The 22,772-nt window shown below is 38.1% G+C and overlaps 1 protein-coding gene across 1 annotated transcript in view; it reads left to right on the top strand.

The window, feature by feature from the left end:
- LOC149158115 (DEAD-box ATP-dependent RNA helicase 31-like) overlaps window positions 1–22,772 on the top strand; it is a 112,749-nt gene that overhangs the window by 79,422 nt on the left and 10,555 nt on the right. The window contains exon 10 of the mRNA XM_089433884.1: window positions 3,446–3,628. Within this exon, the coding sequence (XP_089290010.1) occupies window positions 3,446–3,628 (183 nt within the window). The remainder of the gene's footprint in view (window positions 1–3,445; window positions 3,629–22,772) is intronic.

The raw sequence follows: 22,772 nt of genomic DNA, 5'->3' as shown, positions 1-22,772 counted from the left end.
TTCCAAGACCATTTATTTACATCATTACACAAAAATTAATTAAAAAATCCCGTTTTGCGGGAATTTTTAATTATTAAAAATTCCTACTTAGACCAAGTCAAATTCTACGAAATTTTAGAGATGACTTAGCATGGTAATATACATTGACCGTAGACACTAGGATGGACTTAAGGCATGATCTTCAAATCGTCAACCCGACTTTGGGGTATGCAGCGAGTGAAGAAACCTAGAAAATTATTCGCTGTGAAGAAGTGGGAATAATCAACCAAGTAAAAAAACACTCCCAAGGTGTACTCGCTTGCTGATCGAGTCTCAACATCTTAGGTCTGTTACATAGCTTTATTCATAATGCTAGTGACATTTATACAATATCCCTGTAGGGTTGCGAAATCTGAGGACTATATGAAGAAAGAGAGAAGGAAAGGGGCTTAGAAGCCCTGATGAAATCTAGAACTTTGTAAGTGCGAGAATGCTCTGACATATCTTGGGGCATGGAATCTTCAAGTGTACTTCATTGTCCAACAATCTGCAAACTAGTTTTAGGATGTGGAATATGCTTGAAGCTAGCTAGACAAATCCAATTACCTACAAGTTTTTTTTTGGTTAATATATCCATCATCATCTAATATTTTAACTTTCCATGTTCGCCTTTTTCATGCTAACAATTAAAATTGATCCCACTTTCACTAATAGTTCTATTTTTTCACAAGTGGTAGAGTTAATTTTGATTTCATATTTAGAGTTGAGAGTACAGCTATATTCTTGGATTTTTTTCTCAAAGAAATATTTTAACATTGGCAATCCTATCTCTTGAACTTTGATAGCTCCTAGGTTCCTTTAGGTTGTTGCATCAAGGTAAAGAGTGCAATTATTCCTCGGTTGGGACCCCTAGAGCATTATATGGTAAATTTCTTTGGTATGTTAACAACATAGTAATGTTCCTTCTTAGCTTATAAAAGGATTTTAAAATTCAAGGACACATTCACAAAAACCCCAAAGGGTTCTTCCGAACATGTATACCCATTGATAAATAGAATTATGTTTTGGAGTACATATTGCTATTTAATGTATTCTAGATCTATCTGGCATTATATCTGAGATATAATTAGTTTATGAACTTCTGGCTTTTCTTCACCTTTATTGTTTCCACGGTACTTTAGTTTTAAGTATCTTTGTAGAAAATGACATGTGAAAGTGAGAGGAGAAGTTGGAGGGTATACATCTAACTATGCACCTACACTGGACTTGTAGGGAGAATAATAGAGAGAATAGAAAATCTGATTAATATTCTTAGGATGTTTGTATGAGATCTAATTGTGTATTAATATTGTTCATAATTCTTTTGGATTTTCTGTGAAATATTGTTCATTCCTCCACTAGCATTGCCTCGTAATGATTTTTCTTACATGGTTTCTATTACCCAAAACATCAAACACACAAATATTTCAGTGTTTCACACATCATACAATCTAAAAACATTATGAACAACTTTTTCAAGCTGCAAAAGCTTGGATAAATTAATTACAATCCTTTATGGAGAGGAATTACCCATGGTGCTCAATGACCTCCTCCTACTTCTTCTAGAGGACATCAGAGTCCAATGCTAGCCCAAGGGCCTTTGTCATCTAGAGGAAAAGCTATTACATGTTCTCCCCCAAAGGGGCAGATAAAATCATTAGTTAGAAGTTAGAACTTACTTAGTGGTTCATTTCATTGTATATGGCTTGTGATATGAGATACATTTATTATATTTTTTGTTGATATTTTGAGGCTGAGTCAGGAATATTCAAGACATTATTCACTGTTGTTTGTGATGTAACATTAGACATATTACACATCTTATATATTAGTTTCTTTCCATATTTATGTGTCAATGCATCTTATTTTATGTTGTGGATGCTTTAGATGCTAAAAAAGTTGAAAAAAATGAATATTTTTGTATTTTTAAAATTTTGCTGATGTTTTGCCAAATTTGACTGATTTTTTCCCTTTTTTTTACGTTTTTTTTTCCTTTCCCCGGATCTTCGCCGCTTTTTTCCTGATGCCGATGTTCGCAACATTGGTTACTGCAACTATAAAATATCCTTCCCCTTATCCCGCATTGTTTGTGAGAACTGGCCTGCTAATCCAATATATCATGATCCTTCTGCTAATTGGAGTGTCCATGGAAGTAGTGGCCTCCCAAACTAACATAATGGTTGATTTGTTGCAGAGAGATCATTTTCATTTTCCCAGCCTTTCCTTCCCTCATGTTTCTGTGACTATAAAATCTTCTTCCCTCCTTTCTCATATTGGTGGTAAGAAATGGTAGCATTAAGCCACAAATGTATTTGTCTCTCCCTCCTCTGTGTAGCATGCTTGTGTGTGCGTGAGAGAATAATACTTCCCTCCACATCCTTGCTAAGGATGTCCCTGAAGATGTGGGAGACTTCTGCAACGTCGTCTAGACATTTCTTGAAGCTCCCTTTCCAAACAATATGCGGCACTGGTCTCTGAGAATAATATTCATTCACTGATTCAAGATTCATATCATGACATATTATCTATGTAGTGTGTGCTGGTATACTATGTAACATCTTTTGTAATTGGGGGGGAGGGGGCCGAGGGGTTAATATCTACACATACAAGGTCTCTTGAATCTTGGACTTACTGGGGGTTTTTAGTAGCTATGTGAACATGTTCTTTTGGACTTTCTGTTTAACAATTGCTACTGAACTTCTCTTAAACAATTGCTACAATTTTTGACTTATTGAGAGGTTTAATATTTATGCCAACAAAGTCCTTCGGACTTATTGATTAACAATTGCTACTTTTATTGAGTTGTATCATTGTCCTCTGCACTGGAATCTCTGTTTTCAATTTTTTAATAATTTAATATTCAAAATTTTAAATATTCTTTATGTCCTCTTTGAAATTTGGCATACCGTCCAACCTTCCAGCCATCCCCATGTCCTCCATTTCCTGTCCCCAAAACTTTTAATATACGTTTAGTAGTTCTTTAGTAACCTTCGTCCTTGGGTATTTCATTCTGTTTAACAATTTGCTCTATGGAAAAGTCTGTGCAGCTATGGTTATGCGTAATTTTTCCAATTTATGATATATGAAATGATTGTACTTTGGATAAAAAGTTTATGGGTTCATGCAATGGTTTTCTATTTCCATTGACATGGATGACTTTAGAGAATGTGAGATTTTTTGTATATGCTTGCTTAGTTGTTTGTTGTCTCGATTTTAGTCCTCAAATGTTCCATGTGAGCTTAACAATTTCATTTAATTTCATGGATGACTCGAAGACAATTAAATGCCTGCTTTTGGTTTATGTGATTAAAAATTGTTAACTACTTGAGCTCTTTACTGAGTTTAAACATCCTTGTAAGAATCTAGATATTAGTATAAATCTGATTCACTGAACCATTGGAATTACAATTTGCTCATATTCCTGCAGATGGGAATACCTTCTGACCGACAACAGTACATACACCGACTTGGCAGAACTGGACGCAAGGGTAAGGAGGGACAGGGTATTTTGTTACTTGCGCCATGGGAGGAGTACTTCTTAAATAGTGTGAAAGATTTACCCATCACAAAGGATCCAGTACCTCTTCTAGATTCAGAAACGAATTTGAAGGTAAGTACTCAAATAGAGCCTTATTGATGACAATCTTACGATTCTGGATAAATTGAAAACTGCTTTAACTTGGATGAGATTTAATAAGTTGTTCATGTTTTGTCCTCTTTCTTTTTCGCGGGGCATCTGAGATGCACATTTGCTCGCTTAGAACATCTGGGGATCACTGTGATTCATTTATACTAAATAGCTGTTTCTGGGTGGTTAAAGACTTAAAAAGAAAGGAGCAACACAATACCTTTTTCTTCCGAGGAAAAAATACCCATATTTTATTCCAGTATAGAACAAAAATTAACGCTCAGATAGTCATCACATATGTATACCAGCGAACCAGGTTATATCAACTAGCTTAACTTTTACGAAATATCAAAGTTTTAATCTTGAGAAACTGACATTTTACAGTCTTCCACAATTAAAACTTCAGTAACAACAGCTCATGAAATTGCAACTTATTACAGCAGAAGATCTTTGCCTAATTTTAGAAACCAGATCATAAAAATCTCCTCCAAAGTGAACTGACCAACGGTAAAAGAAGACCAGCCCAGTGGTAAGAGCCAAATTGGACACCAAGGTTTTCTAGACGTAAGAGCGAACTTCATTTTGCATGTTTCAGCCATGATCGATTCATATTCCTCGTGCTAAGTACCCTTGGTACCTGTTCGACTTCTTGCTTTCATGAAATGTTCCCCTTGGTACAACATGTCTCTCGGCATTTTCAAGAGTATCTTTGAGCCACAAAGGTTCTTTTCTTGAAGTAGAGGGCTCACTAGGAGGTGGATCAATGGGATCTATCGGACATTGGATCATCCGTTGGAGATTCATTTTGCTTTCCCGCATTATCATCATTGTCTTTCCTAGGGATAGGAAGATCTCAGACTTTCTTAAGGGCAAAATCTTCATCGAAAGTGACATCATGACTTATTTTTACTTCTCTTCGACCAGGCACATAGATTCTATATGTCTTCAAAGTTTCATTGTAGCCCACAAGCATTGCTTTCTTCCCAGATGCCTCTAGCTTGTTTCTTTTCACTTTTGGCACATGAAAATATACTGGACAACCAAAAATTCTAAAATGAGAAACATCAGGTTTTTTACTGGTGAAAATTTCTTCGGGTGTCTTGAAGACCAATGCTTGATGCAGACATCTATTTTGAACATACACATCGGTGTTGGGGGCTTCTCCCCATAAGAACTTTGGTAGACCTTGGTCATGAAGCATGCACGGGTGGCTTCTATGATAGTTTGATTCTTCCTTTCGACAACACCATTTTGTTTAGGAGTATATCTAGTAGTGGTCTCCCTCTTAATGCCAACTTCTCTACAATAGCCATTGAATTCATTTGACTCATATTTGGTTCCATTATCGGTCCTCAATTTTTGATCTTCTTCCCTGTTTGATTCTCGACCAAGGGTTTGAAAGAGCAGAACCATTTGAACGCTTCATCCTTCTTTAAAAAATAAATCCATGTTTTGCGATAGAAGTCATCCACCAAAATTGCATAGTACAAATATCCTCCCAAAGATGATACGGGCAACATCACTGATAGATCAGAATGGACCAATTGAAGAATGTCAGTAGTTTGACTTCCACTTGAGGGGAATGGTCTCCTTGTATGTTTTCCAACTACACAACCTTGACAAACTCCTTCGCGATCTAAGTTGAATTCAGGCATACCTGTGATTATCTTTCTTACTTCAGGTAAGGCTTTGTAATGAAGGTGAGCAAATCTTCGGTGCCATGATTCAGATTATAGAGAAGTATCGCAAGATATTTCTCCCAATGGACTTCCTCCAACCTGATAGAGACCTTCAACCCTAAATCCAAGAGTGAATGCATCTTTCGGGTTCCTTTGCCAAACACGAACCTTCCCATCAACAACTGTCACCTTGAAACCTTTATCTTCCATTGCAGAAATAGAGACCAAATTCTTTCTCAGATCAGGTACATACACCACTTCTTGTAAGTGAAGGGTTTGACCTTGATTTAAGTGAAGTGTAATGGTCGCAATTCCTTTCACGGGATAAGTAGCATTATCCCCAAGTATAATATCCATATTAGTCTTCTTTTCAACCAATTTTGAAAGGGCCTCCTTATACCTAGTGAAGTGCCTAGAGTTTCTCGACTTGGGAGGATGACCATTTCCATATTGAGTAATAGGAGCATTCCTCTTTCCTTTGTTGTTGAACCTGTTGTTCCTTCGATTGCCATTGCCTTTGTAGTTGTTGTTATTGTTGTCATCATCTCTTGGAGTATCCTTCTTGTGAGGACACTCTCTAGCAAAGTGGCCAAACTTGTTGGAATTGAAGCATATTCCTTTTCTTCCTTCTTTGAATCCCAACTTGAACCCTTGACCTTGTCTTCTTGGACCAACATTGTTCTTCCTTTTAGCATGAGCGGAGAAGGCAATATGATTGTTTCCATTTGAGGGCTTGTCTCTTTCCATCATCCTTATTTCTTCTTGAGTGCATCTAGAGTTATCCCATAGCTCATCAAATCCAGGAATCCTGTCATTGTCGAGGATGGTAGTGTTAAACACATCCCATTCTCTTGTAAGGCCTCCAAGTGCAATAAGAGTGAGCTCTCTGTCACCAATAACTTCCCCAATAGATAGGAGGTCATTTTTGATTTCAGTAATCCTCATGAAGGAGGATTGGATGGATTCTCCTCTATCCATCTTGATGTCTTTCAAGTTGCAACTTGTTCTTGAGAAAAATAACTTGATTCACATTATTTACTTTGAGCATCCCAACCAACTTGTCATACATCTCCGTAGATGTTTCCAAATCAGAAATATAGGCAACCAAAGGCTTGTGAATAGAATCAACAATAATTTTCTTAGCTTTAACCTCACCTTTCTTGTACTTTGTTTGTGTAGCAACAGATGCATTTGAAGGAGGCTCCATTACTCTTCCTTTGACATAGTTCGTAACATCATTTTCTTCCAAACTCAAATCTAGAGGCATCTTCCATGCATGATAGTTGGATTTGTCCTTAAGCTTGTTCTTCGATTTGAAGTAAGATTTAGTCGTCATTGGGACTAGTTTCAAGTTCTTGTTCAACAACTTCCCTTAGTGATTGCTTTTCCTCTCTCTTGCTTGGGATTTGTCTTCACCTAAGCTCTGATACCATGTTAATTTTAGATAACAATGGTATGTTTTATGTTTAGCACAATTTACTTCAATGTTCCTTTAGCAACCCAATGACAATTTCCAATTATTTCCAGTAGCAATCACATTAACTTAATCACATTGGTAGTAATTGCAGATAGAACATAAAAGCATATGCAGAAAACAAGCCAAGACAAGAGGACACCAAATTTGGTGGATGTCAGGAAAAACCCCAATATGGGGAAAACCCTTTGATCAAATCTCCTTATTATTCAATAGTTCAATAGAGAGAGAGAATACAATAACCAAATTCACTTGCCCAATATACGGTCAAATCAACCCTGTAAAATTTTGCAGTCAATTGTAGTCAATTCCGGCACTAACCAGAAAGTCAACGCTGGTCAAAACAACAACACTTCACCAATGCAGCTCGGTCTTGGTCAAACTCGGCCTGAAGAGGAGGTCAAATGCAACCCAAAACAGCTTGGTCAAACCCACCTGAATCCAATGTTGGTTAAACAGTCCCAAACACCTCGATTTCTGTGCCTAGAAATGTGGCCTAAGGAGATATAAATTATGCCCCAAAAAAAGCAGTCAAACTTGGTCAATGAAGCCTTGGTCAACGCTGTGTTGAAACTCTGAAATTCGACCTGCAATCTGACCCAGAAATTTGGACCTCTCGAAAAGAGGAATCCAATGAAATAATCATCTCCATCATATGAGTTGTCCCAAGGTGGAATTTGGCCCTAGTTGCCAATGTTAACAATAATTGCTTAATGATACATGTGACATAAGCTAACTTGATTAAGAAATCATTGAAAGTAATTATCAGATTAGATTTTGTTGAAATTCTAATGTTCTATGATGTTACAATCACTTAAATCCATAACTTCTTTATGATGCAAAATAAGTTAAGTAATTGTAGATAGAGCATAAACCATATAAACCATATGCACAATGGAAGACAACTAAGAACTTAATGAGACACAGAGAAGTTAGGTCAATGACCAGGGAAAAACCCACAAGGGGAAAACCCAACCAGATTTTTCTTCCATTAGAAATCAATTGTTCAATAGGGATACAAACTACAATGAGAGAATGAAGAAGTTCACCCAAATCTGAAGATTTCTGATAGCAGTAGCTGATGCAAACACTGAATCACTTTGGCTCTCCAAGATTTGCTCTCGCTCTTCAAGACTCTAAGACTCTCCAACTCTCTCTTTCTCAAGTTCGAATTCTCCTTTCACAAGCATAAGTGTGTCAAGTGAGGACGAGAGGTACAAATATATAGGAAGAGCAAAGAGGTCGAATTTATGAAGGAGTAACTCCCATGCCTTGAGGAGGAGTTACATATGCCAAAATAGGAGTGTAACTTGTGCCATAAAGGAGAGGAGTGTAACTTATGCATTTAGGAGGGAAGTGTAACTTATGCATTAAAGAGGTGTAAGAAGAATCTTTTTATGATAAGTCATTAAAGTGTGTAAGAGAGTGTAAGAGGTGCGTAAAAACATTAAAGAGAGAGAGGAATGAATCCATTAAGAGAGAGAGAGTAACATATACATTAATTGAGAGGAGTTACATATGACATGATTGGGTCTCATGATTGAGAGACTTGAATTTCTTTTTAATAATAATATCATGAAGAGAATAATAGTAATAATAATAATAATAATAATAATATTGATGATTAAGTTAAACATTAAACAATTGAGATTGATTAAGGACAAGTTAAGTGATTTTCCATCATGTATATATGATTACAAATTGATGGAAGGTGATTTACTATTTCTGGAAAGTCATGGTTGCAAAGATAGACACGACTTTCAAATTTTAGAAAGTCACTTTAAAAAGGTTGGAAATGAAATTCTATTAAAGGAAATTCATCCCATAGCTGTCAATTTTCAATAGATTTCTCCTTGAAAAATCAACAATAGTTGCACAATTAAGGAACACTGGTCACAATTGCAATCATGTGCCGCCCATGATTTGGGGCATCTCTTCGTTGCATATCAGTTCTATTTGAAAGATTAGTTAGTTTTCTGCTTTCGAATGTTGTTTGTATGTAATCATTTAACCCATCTTTTCAATGTTGGGTGTGAGCAATCAGTGTCCAGATAGAGCAAGATCAATCAACTGAACCTCATATTTGTTGGGCGCAATTTCTTCTCCCGTCTACTTTAGACAACCCTCCTTTACATGTTTTATCCTAGCTATATTGTAGATTAATGAATTTGGAAATATTTTCACTTCGTTTTTTCAACAGATGAGTTGAAGAAAAGGTTGTTTGTTCTTCCAAACATGGGCGATATGATTAGCTGGCGAATTTCATTGCTGAACCTCAACGAACTTGAATTTTTTTAGTGAGATTCGCTGAATTTCAAACCTCAAGGTTCAAGTTCGGTGAACTTTGTGACATAGATTGGAAATCAACAAATAAGTTAGTATTTTCTACATCCTTCCTATAGAGTAAACAGATAATGAGTCCTGCTTTGTTCCTCTTCTAAAACATTTCCCAAGTAAGAACCATTTTTTTGCGGAAATTTGTTGATACAAGTCTTGGTGAGATTGCTATTTTTTGTTGTTTGAAATACATTTTTGAATGCATAAATGTATTCACAGCCCTGGAAAAATCCTTGGGCATTTAGTTTGTATAGGTTTAATAACTCAAATTTGGCATTCCAACAAATTTTGGTCGGATTTCAGACAAAACATGCCCGACAAAGGGCAAAAACATAAAAGTTTTATACTACAGCCATAAGTAGTTTTGTCTTCAGTGGAGCTTTGTTCTTCCAGGTTTTGGCCCACCACCACTTGATCTCCTGACATTGAAAGCATTGAGAAGTTCTATTACCCAATTTTTACAATATAATGCCCTCCTGCCGAGTTTTTTGACCATAACAACTCATCAAGTTTATCCTTTAACTGGATATGTGCTCTTCTCAACTCAACTTGTAAATTTTCCCAATAGTGAATATGATCACGAGCCATTCCTAAGTCTCTCGCTGGCAACCAACCTTGATAGCAAATGTCAAGCCTATCAAGCGCAATGCACACCTACCTAATTTTTATAAGTACCTTATTAATTCAATTGGAAGAAAAATGCCATTCACATAGCCCATTATTGCATTAGCCCCAACCCTACCCTGCAAGCCATTTCCAACTTTCCATGCTAGGTAAGGACCAATAACAGGAAATGCAAGTGTCAAAGCTTTCTATTGATTCAACACATTGTGTATGATCTTCTTTGTTAAAATTTGGGTATCAGAGGACAAGTGGTTCCCTAAGGCTTTGATCTTTGGCCTAGGGAAAAGTGTCCAAATTTATTTTTTACCTTTCTCCTAAAGTGATTTTATAAGTGGTAAAGTCAATTTAATTTAAAAGTGATTTTATAAGTGGTAAAGTTACATTCTAATTTAAAGGTGACTTTATTAAAGTCAATGAAGAATTAGAAAGTGAAAAAGTGACTATTTCCATAAGTGGTAAAGTTACATTCTAATTTAAAGGTGATTTTATTAAAGTCAATGAAGAATTAGAAAGTGAAAAAGTGACAATGGAAATAAAAGGCTAAGTGGGTCTTTATTTAAGTGGGTGAGTTAAAAAATAGAAAGTGAGAATTAAATGTACATTTATTCTCATCTCTAGATCTAAATGAATCTCAACCATTAGATCTTACATTCTAATTTAAAGGTGACTTTATTAAAGTCAATGAAGAATTAGAAAGTGAAAAAGTGACTATGGAAATAAAAGGCTAAGTGGGTCTTTATTTAAGTGGGTGAGTTAAAAAATAGAAAGTGAGAATTAAATGTACATTTATTCTCATCTCTAGATCTAAATGAATCTCAGCCATTAGATCTTAGGGTAACCCAAAAGGTCATTTAGAGAATAAAAGGAGAAGAGAAGAGAAGAGGAAAAGATCAATTCATTCTTTCATGAGCATTTGAGAGAAAGAGAAGAGAAAGCAAGGAGAATTTCTGAGCAGTGAGGAAGTGAAGGAGAGCAGCAAGAAGACATTTCAGCAAATCTGGGCAGCAACATTTATTGGCATGCATCCCAAGGCAAAACCGTATAGCAGGAGAAAGACACAAAAAATGAGGAAGAGGGACAACACAAAAATCGAGGAAGAGGGACAAAAACAAGGGCACGAATTTCGAGGCATATTTGGGCACAAATTTTGAGGTAGTTGTACTGCCGAAATCCAGACAGTCCATACAACAAGTTTTGGGCACATTTTTTAGGGCAGGTTGTACAATATTTAATGTTGTTTTATTGCTGTAAAAATTTCTGTTTTCGCTGTTTGCTGATTGACACGATTTTCTAGGTGGAGTTCAAGCACGAAAATCGAGATAAGTTGTAGTTTGTGGTTGCTGGAATTTTTACTGTGTATTTCAGTTTCTCTGTAAAAGCATTTTCAGAAATAAAGAAGAGCTCTCAAACTGGTTTTATCCAAGAGTTGTAGGGGGTTTTTCCAAGGTCACATTGACCAAAAATCACTGTGTTATTTTCTGTGTGGCTGTCATAATCTTGCTGTGTTATTTTTGCAATTTCAGCAGTTGTGAAATCTCTAAATTTGTATTTTTAGAAAATTATTGTCATTTCCAGATTTTAGAATTTTTATCATGTTTGGATTTAAAACTAAATGCATGGAGTGATAAGGAAAACTAATAATCGGAGTGGGGGTTGAAATTTCTTCAGGGTATCAGAGCTTGGTTGGCTAAAAAGCGCAGTTTGGGACAACAAAGTGAAAATTACAAGCAACTGATTTTTACACAGTAGACATAAACCTTTATCACAAATTTGAAAATTTCAGTTTGGTAGGACAGTGAAACATGTCTTTGGGTTTGAGTGTGGAAGACAGGTTGGATGGGTAGAACAACTACAATGCATGGAAGGAGAGAATTCAGAGCATCTTTGAGGAAGCAAAAGTCTGGGGCATTATGGTAAATGCCACACAGAACCCAGTAGTAGTACCTGTTGACCTTGTACAATGGGCCGAGTTTAACAAAAAGAATGCTAAGGCAAAAATATTGATTTTGGAAGGAATCAAAGATCATGTCATTCCTTATGTGAGAGGAAATACTTATGCACATGAGATATGGACAACCTTGACCAGTGTTTACCAAAGCTCAAATGAAAACAAAAAAATGGTCCTAAAGGAGAAACTGAAGGCCATTAAAATGACCTAGACTGACCGTGCTACAACATACCTCACAAAGATCACTTTAGTGAGAGATGAGTTGGCAGCCGTAGGTGAGATCATTGCACCCACTGAGTTGGTGAGGATTGCTTTGAATGGTCTTCCCAAGACTTGGGAGAATTTTGTGGATGGCATTGTTGCATGGGAAAACCTTCCTGATTGGGAGAGGTTGTGGGATGATTGGATTCAAAATGAGATCAGAAAGAACCATCTTGGGGCAGCCAAACAGGTGGAGGAGGATGACAATGTGGCATTGTTAGCAAGAGGCAAGAAGGGCAAAGCAAAGAAGCAAACTTCCAGTAGTGGAGACAAAGGCAAAGGTAAAGGCAATCAATAGAACAAGGAGAAGGACTATTCCAAAGTCAAATGTTGGAATTGTCAAAAGTTTGGACATTATGTTGTTATGTGTCCGGAGAAGAAGAACAAGAAAGGGAAAGACAAACCCATGGTAGCTTTTGCAGAGATAGAGAGCTTCTGAGAGGGCTTTGATCGGGAGTTTGGGTTCACAGGTTGTGAGGCCACTAGTGCAGGATCACTTGCCATATAGGTTCAGAGGGAGTGTGTATTCCCTGCTATTAGCAGAGCATCTTCTAGCATTTGGTATGTTGACAGTGGCCCTTCTTGCCACATGACAAGAGTCAAAGAGTACTTCTCAGAGCTTTCAGAGGGTGATACTGATATGGAGGTAGTACTTGGTGATGACAACATTGTTAGAGCAGTCGGTGTGGGGACCCAAACCTCCCTTGAAAATGTCTGATGTTCTATATGTGCCTGGAATGAAGAAGAACCTGATATCCGTCTCAGCACTTGAGGACAAATGGTATGATGTGTTGTTCAGGAGAGAGCAGGTGCTTATATATCCTAGGGGAACTCCAGCTTCTTCAGCTAGAGAGATTGGTGTGCGACATGCCAAGGTGTACATGTTCTCATTCTAGCCCCTAATGGCATTGAGTAGCAGCACCCGAGATAGGACCGACAACAGATCTAACAGTTCAGAGTTGTGTGAGATTTGGCACTGCAGGATGGGGCACATGTATCATGGTGCCTTGAGTACATTGTAGGAGATCACCACTGGTGTGCCAAATTTCAGTTATGATCACCTTGATGTATGCAGAGGATGTGCCATGGGGAAGTTTGCAAGATCCCCTTTTCCCCCGCAGTGACAATAGAGCCATCGAGATCCTTGACTTGATTCATATCGATGTGAGTGGTCGGATGTCTCATGTATCCTTGAGTGGCTATGAGTACTATGTTTTATTCATTGATGACCACTCCAGGAAGACCTGGATTTATTTCTTGAAGACCAAGAGTGAGGTCTTCAAGTGGTTTCAAGAGTTCAAAGCTCTTGTGGAGACCCAAACAGGTAGGAAGATCAAGGTCCTCAGGTCAGACAATAGAGGGGAGTATACCCTTGGTGAGTGTGTTGATTTTTGTGCTGAGGTAGGCATTAGGAGGGAGTTCACAGTTCCTTACAACCCCTAGCAGAATGGGGTTGTAGAGAGGAAGAATAAATCCATTGCAGGGGCTGCCAAAGCCATGCTTCATGATCAAGGGCTATCTTTATTTTTGTGGGCAGAGGCTTGCAACACTGCTGTGTACTGTAGAACAGGAGTCCACATCGTGCCTTGGGGAATGTGACTCTTGAGGAGGCTTTTTCTAGGAAGATGCCTTATGTTGGGCACTTTCGTATCTTTGGGTGCCTTACATATTCCTATGTTCCCAAGGAGAACAAGACCAAGCTAGAGCCCACTGCAGACAAGGGCATCTTTGTGGTCGAAAGCTTATCAGATTTATATTCCTGCGCAGAGGAAAGTGGTTGTCAAGTTGGCTGTGAAGTTCGAGGAGGAGAGAGCTTTTAGGAGGTCATGAGAGTTAGAGTATCTAGAGTTACTAGACCCTCAGGAGCAACTGAGTCAGTCACAGGGATCTAGTGGTCTGGGGAACATCGATTACAATGTCAGGTCCATCAGTGAGCAGTAGCTTTCAGAGTCAGGTGGGTGGTTCTTCAGGTAGCATGCAGGGTAGTCCACTAATGGACAGTTCGCACGGTACTTCAACATCTAGAGGCACAGATTCAGGCATGAGGTCAGTTGGCAGTCCTTCAGGAGTTCAGGCTTCTGATCATGATGAGGATTCTTTCACTCCGGTGGTAGAAGTATGCTCAGGGAAGAGGAAGCCCAAGTGGCTTAAATATACCTTGCGCGAGGCCACATCAGTTGCTGGGCCAAACATACATGTTAGAGAGAGTAAACCACCTGAGCGGTTCTGTGATTACATGGCATTGGTAACAAGCATTGTTGACTCCGAGCCTTCTAGTTATGAGGAGAGGTAGCTAGCTAGCAGGTCTGGAGAGAGGCCACGATGGAGGAGTATTCTTCTATTATGAAGAACGATGTTTGGGAGGTAGCGCCAAGGCCTGAAGGTAAATCAATTGTTACTTCCGGATGGCTCTACAAGATAAAGCATGTTGCAGATGGCAACATTGAGAAGTTCAAAGCTCGATTTGTGGCGAGAGGGTTCTCACAGGTAGGGGGAGTTGACTATGAGGAGACCTTCGCTCACGTAGCTCGGTATACATCTATTTGCTCCATTATATCGATTGCAGCAGAGATGGGTTGGAAGATTCACTAGATGGATGTGAAGACCGCATTTCTCAATGGCTTCATTGAGGAGGTTTATATTGAGCAACCGTAGGGCTTTGAGGTGCATGGGAAGGAGTCCCATGTATGCAGATTGAAAAAGACACTCTATGGCTTGAAGCAAGCTCCTAGAGCTTGGTACTTGAGGATTGATACATACTTGCAGCAGTTGGGTTTCACAAAGAGTGACGCTGATCCGAACCTATACTTCATTATGGTGGGTGAGGAGCCTCTCATTCTGGTGTTATATGTTGATGCTTGATCATCAATGGTGCAGAGAGACTCATTGAGGGCTGCAAGAGAGATCTTTCTTTAGAGTTTGAGATGAAGGATATCAGATTCATGCATTATTTTTTGGGATTGGAGGTATGGCAGGAGGAGGGGCATTTCTTCTTGGGACAAGGGAAGTACATTGTGGATATTCTTAGCAGATTTCACATGGAGGACTACAAACCCATGTTTACACCTATGATCATTAACTGGAAGAAGCTTCATGCTTCTGATTCCAAGGTGGTGGATCCTACTCTATATAGACCACTGATTGGTTGTTTGATGTATTTGGTCAACACTCGACCAGATATATGTTTTGCAGTTAACACTATGAGTCAGTGCATGTGTGGGCCCAGGAGAGTGCATTGGGTGGCTGCAAAACACATTCTTCGTTACTTGCAGGGCAATGTGGATTTTGGTTTGGATTTTAAATAGGGTGATGGAGTGAGACTGGCAAGGTACACAGATTCAAATTGGGCAGGTTGTGCTTCAGATAGGAAGAGTACTTCCTAGTGTTGTTTTGGGTTGGGTTCGACAGTTGTGTCGTGGATCAGGGGGAAACAACAGTCAGTTGCATTGAGCTCAGCGGAGGCAGAGTATATGGCTGCTAGTTTGGCTAGTTGTCAGGCCATATGGCTTCGCAAGATGTTGTTTGGTCTATTTGTTCAGGGATTGAGACCTTCAATAATTTACTGTGATAATCAGAGTTGCATAAAACTCACAAAGAATCCAATTTTTTATGACAGGGCAAAGCATATTGAGATCAAGTATCACTTCATTAGAGACTATGTCCAAAAGGGCGTTGTCAAGCTTGAGTACATTTCCACAAATGAGCAGGTAACAAACATTTTCACCAAAGCCTTACCATGGGGCAAGCATGTCTACTTCAGAGACAAGATGGGAGTGATGAGAAACACTTTCATCGGTAAGAGGGAGTGTTAAAATTTGGGTATCAGAGGACAAGTGGTTCCCTAAGGCTTTGATCTTTGGCCTAGGGAAAAGTGTCCAAATTTATTTTTTACTTTTCTCCTGAAGTGACTTTATAAGTGGTAAAGTCAATTTAATTTAAAAGTGACTTTATAAGTGGTAAAGTTACATTCTAATTTAAAAGTGACTTTATAAGTGGTAAAGTTACATTCTAATTTAAAGGTGACTTTATTAAAGTCAATGAAGAATTAGAAAGTGAAAAAGTGACTATGGATATAAAAGGCTAAATGGGTCTTTAGTTAAGTGGGTGATTTAAAAAATAGAAAGTGAGAATTAAATGCACATTTATTCTCATCCCTAGATCTAAATGAATCTCAACCATTAGATCTTAGGGTAACCCAAAAGGTCATTTAGAGAATAAAAGAAGAGAAGAGGAAAAGATCAATTCATTCTTTCATGAGCATTTGAGAGAAAGAGAAGAGAGAGGAAGGAGAAAATTTTTGAGCAGTGAGGAAGTGAAGCAAGAAGGCATTTAAGCAAATCCGGGCAGCAACATTTATTGGCACGCATCCCAAGGCAAAACCGTATAGTAGGAGAAAGGCACCGAAATCGAGGAAGAGGGATAGCAGCAAGGGCACAAATTTCAAAGCAGATTTGGGAATGAATTTCGAGGCAGACGTATTGCTGAAATCCGTATGGTCAATACAAGAAATTTTGGGCACATTTTTCGAGGCAAGCTGTACACCATTTAATGTTGTTTTATTGCTATAAAAATTTCTGTTTTGGCTGTTTGCTGATTGGCACGATTTTCTAGTTGGAGTTCAAGCATGGAAATCGAGATAAGTTGTAATTTGTGGTTGCTAGAATTTTTACTGTGTATTTCAGTTTCTTTGTAAAAGCATTTTCAAAAATAAAGAAGAGCTCCCAAACTGGTTTTCACCAAGAGTTGTAGGGAGTTTTTCTAGGGTCACATTAACAAAAAATCACTGTGTTATTTTTTGTGTGTGGCTGTCATAATGTTGCTGTGTTTTATTTCTGCAATTTTAGCAGTTGTGAAATCTCTAAATTTGTGTTTTTCAGAAATTTATTGTCATTTCCAGATTTTAGAATTTTAGGAGAACAACTGATTTTTGAGAAAAAAAGCTCTGCTTTTGTCAGATGTCTCGTGCAGTTCTTTCAACTGTTGCCAGATTTCGGCAGCTGTCTTGCCAGAAGGAATCTGTGGTAACTGATCATCAACGACAGAGAGCTTGAGAAGCATAACAGCCTCTCGATTTCGATCATCAAATTTATCTTGATCAGTCCCAGCTGTACCGAGACGAAGCTCTTTGCCCAAAATGAGCCGATCAAGACGCCTGTATTCAAAAATGGTCAACATTCTTTGTTTCCAAATATTATAGTTGCTGCCATTAAAGCGTTGATTTCCTTCTAACATCAGATTGGTGAGCGTGGCCATTTTCCCAAAGACAATACAGAAGTCTGACACAAAAAAAAATGTAGCTGCCTGTTTATCCTGGTGTAAATCAAAACAGACTTTGTTTTGCTAGAAAAAATATTTACCCAGCAAAAATATATCTCCTCAGTCTAAAAAAAACAATACTGCTGTAGCTGTACCCTTCTTTTAGTTAGGCAAATAACACAGGACAGAGCTTTTAATAAATGTGACAGGTCCAAATCATAAGGTAAAGATTGAGGTTCCTTTCTCTGTCCAGATCTGAGTTTTGTCCTAAGGTAAGCACAGGTCTGAGAATACAGTCTCCCACAGGTCTGAGAATGCAAGTCTACCACAAGTGTATACTGCTGCAATGTCCGAGCTATAAACAGGTGTCACAGGTATGCTCAGGTCCGTGGAGCTGCACCACAATCCGAGCTACAACAGGTGATTTTCCTTCAAGTCTGAGTTGTAATGGAGGCTGTCATGATCACGATGGAAAAAATCCGCTGATTGGGAAAAAATGCCGGCAAACAAGACCGTTGATGATAAAACAAATACGTAGATTTAACAAATACGTAGATACCATAAAAGATTTACAAAGGGGACCCTACGTGAGCTGTCGAATGCTGTCAAGGCTTCACGTCTCAGCTACGATTTTTTCCGGTTCACGTCTCAGCTACGATTTTATTTATTTATTTTTTTTATTTTTATTTATTTATTTTTTTTTATTTTCTGTTTCCACAGTTCCGCGGTATAGTTCCACAGGTCCGAGGTGTATCCACAGGTTCGAAATATAACCCTTCCACAACTTCAAACCACAAGTTCGAGCCTCTAACGCTGCTGCTTAATTATCGGTCTTCAATGGCAAAATGACGTATCACGATGAGACCAATAGAAAATACGAGAGCCACGATGAGGTGACAGGGGTTAAAAAACAAATAGACTGCTGCCCATAACACGCAGAGCGTATTTTCAGACCAGCTCGATCACCAATCCAGAATAATTACACGACTCCGATTTTCAAAACAAATGCGATTTGAATGAGAAGAAACACCTGGGTCACCTTTGCCGAAGAAAATAGCCGAATTCGATTCACGATTCCAAGCCGGAAAGCCAAAATGACTTTCACGATTCCGAGCAACTGGCCAGCCAAAAAAAATCCCGCTCCCACGAAACGGTCACCGCCACAAAGTTAATTCCTCAGAAAAATGATCATGCAGGAGAAGAATCCATTTCTGTATCGAGATGGACGACTGTAAGCTTTTATCACAGCGAGCAAAGCCGAGGCTAAGACTCAGTGAAGGCTACCTGGCTTACAGAGGGCTCGACCTTAGAAAGGACTCAAGAGATTAAGATGCAGAGAGAATAACTGTTCAAGAAATCTCTTAACCTCGCTCTGATACCATAAAAGAATGTTGAATGAATTAATTCAGAATGAGCAAACAACTCAATGATAATACAGAGATATTTACAATAATAGAAACATCAGGTTTCTATGTAGAATATGGAAACACTCAGTTTCATCTAAGAAACTGCTTAAAAGAAAAAATAGCAACATCTAAAAGGCTGAGTATTAAATACTAAATAGGAATATTCTAATAGAATTTTTATCATGCTTGGATTTAAAACTAAATGCATGGAGTGATAAGGAAAACTAATAACCAGAGTGGTGGTTGAAATTTCTTTATTCCTTTGAGATCTGATCCAATCCAATCCAACAAAGTCCTTGGGGCAATATATTTTTGTATATTGACTCTATTCCATAGGCTCTTGGAGATCAAATTCCATAGCGATTTTGCTGCAAAAGAGAGACAAAAACGTGTATGTTCTTTATTCCCCAACCTCCCTTGTTATCCCGAGAGGTGCTTTCCAACCCAGTATGGTAGAGATGTTGTAATGTCCTGTCCTGTCTTGTTTAACATTTTGACTCGGTCAAATTACATCAACATAAAAATAATTAAAAATAATTAATTTAGTGTTGGCAGTTTTTGAACTCAAGATTTTGAATATAATATTTTAAAATATAATATAATATTTTTTATTTTTTAATAAAATTACTCGTTTTTTATTGGGCTAAGAGGTGCTCGTTAGCCCAGTGTGCTAGAGATGTGTAACATAACATAATGTAATGTAAACATTTTGACTCGGTCAAAATGAAGCTAAAATTAACATTAACATTCAAATATGGTAGAGATGTGTAACTTAATGTAACCTAATGTATCTAAACATTTTAACTCGCTGAAAATAAGATAAAAATAACAAAATAAAAATAACCTTATAAAAATTAAATAATAAAAGAAATATAAATGGGCCATGGTATTGACTCATGGTATTAAGAACCCATGGTGTTTACTCATGGTATTCATGTGGAATATAACCTATTGAAGGGGGAAATTAAACTAGCCTAGATCCATTTGAGTTTGATGTTATATTTAGATACACCAACCTAGATCCATCTTAACTCTATATATACCAAGAGTTGAGAGGGATCAAATCTATTTTCACTTTAAAAGAGGTTTGCATCTCAAGAAATTTGATCCCTCTCAGCGGTTGGCAGATCCACAATTAAGATGGATCTACGCTGGTATTTAGGCCTATCTATAGACTGCCATTTGGTCAGATTAAGATATGTACCCATCTTATCTCTATTTCCTTTCCAGATAAAATTAAAACAAAGCCTTCTACGTTTCTCTAAAATGCCTTTGGGTATGTCAGCGAATGAATACCAGCACACTGTTGTTGCCCCTAGAACAAACTTGACTAAGACTAGTCTACCTCCCTTGGAGAGCCATCTGTTGCATGCAAATGGGATTCTCTTCTCCACCTTTGAGAGTAACCAGTTCCAATCCCACTTGCCATGTCCATTAGGTATAAGATGAAGACCTGGGTACTTTATTCCTTAATGAAAATCAATAAGCCTATATATGGAAATAATCCTTTTAGGGTAGTATCCTCTCTTCTTCTAGATCATTGAATCCCAAAGTAGACTTATGCATATTGAATTCCATTCCGGTAGCATTATTGTATAACTGGTTAATCTCCTTGACATCCCTCCTCCACTGTCCCATAACAAAATAGAGGTACATTGTCCACAAATAACGAGTGTCTAAGTGATTCACTGCCTCGAACCTCAATCTCCTGATTTGCTTTTATTCTTTTGGCCTCAAGGATAGACCAACCAACCCTTCAACCACTATTAAAAATAGGTAAGGAGACAGTGGGCACTCTTGTCCTAAACTCTTAATCCTCTTGAAGCCCAAAAATATCTGGAGGCTGATGTAATGTCCCAAAGGAATTTTCCGCCCTTAGCATTTCATAAACACATAAACGTATTGCGCTAATAACACATCATTTACAATTTTGCCAACTAATAGTTACGTTACAACAAAGAACAAGTAAGTAACATCAATAGGGTAGTTCAACTATAACTAGGCAGTATTAGTTCCAATATTACAACCATATAGCAGGGTTGTTACACGATAAAGTGTCAACCTCTTCAATACAAGTACTGTAATCTATTTGCAACAACAATTAAACCCTAATAAACCCAACTGTTTATAGTACCAACTTACTAATTGTCCTCATAAATAGTTCAAACAGATTCTACGACCTCGACTACCTCGGTGATACTCCACTAAGCTTGCTTATCTAATGTTGCCTTTCACTGTGGTTTTATCGCTCTTCAAGTTGCCTTGATTTGCGTTGTGGGGATTCAGGTTCCCGTGTGACCAATTGGAACTCAAGATTATGCGGTGCTTCCTCCAATGTCTCACAATTGACCCACATAACAACTTTCAAACCCTGCTGTCCACAGTTAGGGTTTTGCCCTATGGTCTTGCTTCTGTGGCCTTGCGGCTGCGACCCTGCAGTCTCTTGACAAAACTATCCATTGAAACTTGCTGCCGAGAATGCTGGAATGACCAAATATCCACAGAAATACCTTCGTTGCCTCAAACAATTATCCAACCAAACTATCAGGGAAGAATTTTGCTGCCCAAACAATGCTTATTGATTAATCATATAGACTTCCTTTCTTGCTAGCCGGACAATTTTGAGCTGTTCCAAGAGATAGTGCTGTAACAAGATAGAGGAACAAATCTAGCTAAGGTGTGATCACCTCCATCAAAACTAGACAGGGGATTACCTAGGGTGGGATGACCTCCATCAAAACTAATCAAGAAGAAGGGGCTTAAAATCCTCAGAGCCTCAGTATCAAAGACAACAGAGACAATTTAATCCAAATTGATGATGAGAAAATGATTCAACCTATCCTTTATTTCATGGGGGCTTTATCTTCCTTAATCTAATGCAAGGGGTTCATGTGCAACCCCCAATTTGGGCTTTTTGCCCCATCTACCCAAAATTTAGCCAATGTTGCTCCAAAACATTGGATAATGGGTTCCCCCTTTATCAAAAGCTATAGCCTATGGGGTTGGATAGGCTATTCCATCCTCGTACAGTTAATCCATAGGGAACATTACAATTGAGCCATTAATGAAAACAACATAATTTGCATAGATAACAAACCGGATGATCCAATTTACATTGGGTAGTCTAAAACCAATATGAACTAGGAGTAATCTCATATAGAGATTACTCCAATGGAACCCATAGCTATGGACATCAATAATATGTCTAGTCTTTTTGAAACACCTTCTAGGCCAACTCGATTATTCATCCAGGTGGTGTCCATAGCTATGGGTTCAACATCTACTAATCTAACAAGTCTATCTACCCAAACCTCTCTTTTATTTAAAGTAAAGTTTAAATCACCTCCTAGAACCACATTACCTGCTTGTATACATTATAAAACAAAGGATCTTTTCCATAATCGCTGTTTGTTTATAGAGTCCATACAAGGAATTACCAAACTTTTATTGAAAAATTCCATGTATAGACCGAACAAAATGACATATGTGTTAGTGAGGACCAAATTCTATGAATAACTTGTAATTATTCCCCTAGAAAGTCCACTAGAGTAATGCTACAAAGTCCCATTCCACAAAAGAATTTTTCAGATCTACTACTAATAAGTGACCCTTTCCCATTGTCTCTTGTTAAAGAATAATTTGAGGCTTCTCCACTGCTACTAGTCTTCCAATGGACAATTTCTTGTTTTGGCTTCCTAGACCTCAAATGTTCATATTTGCGCTAACAACCCCAATTATTGGTTGCTGATATCTTGTTCAATTTCCTTGGTAATGTGGTTCTAGGAGGTGATTTAAACTTTAGTTTAAATAAAAGAGAGGTTTGGGTAGATAGACTTGTTAGATTAGTAGATGTTGAACCCATAGCTATACACCACTTGGATGAATAATCGAGTTGGCCTAGAAGGTGTTTCAAAAAGACTAGACATATTATTGGTGTCAGACTCAATTTGCAAGAAATAGACAAATATAGGTCTTTGATTGATTCTAATTGATATTTTGACCAGTGTTGCATGAAACGCACCCCCCCACCCAAGGATCCAAACCGGGAATCGCGTCCAGTACGAAGTCGTCGGATCCGCAGTTTGGAATTTCAAAACCACAGATCGGGTCGGTGAAGATGGTTCTTGGAAATTCAGAACTG

This window comes from Pinus tabuliformis, chromosome 5_2 (assembly GCF_031772625.1).
Source record: "Pinus tabuliformis cultivar Carrire ecotype Pingquan chromosome 5_2, CPIR1, whole genome shotgun sequence".
NCBI classification, from domain to species: domain Eukaryota; kingdom Viridiplantae; phylum Streptophyta; class Pinopsida; order Pinales; family Pinaceae; genus Pinus; species Pinus tabuliformis.
The sequence above is the reverse complement of the archived record's forward strand: the minus strand, read 5'-3'. Positions and strand labels throughout refer to the sequence as shown.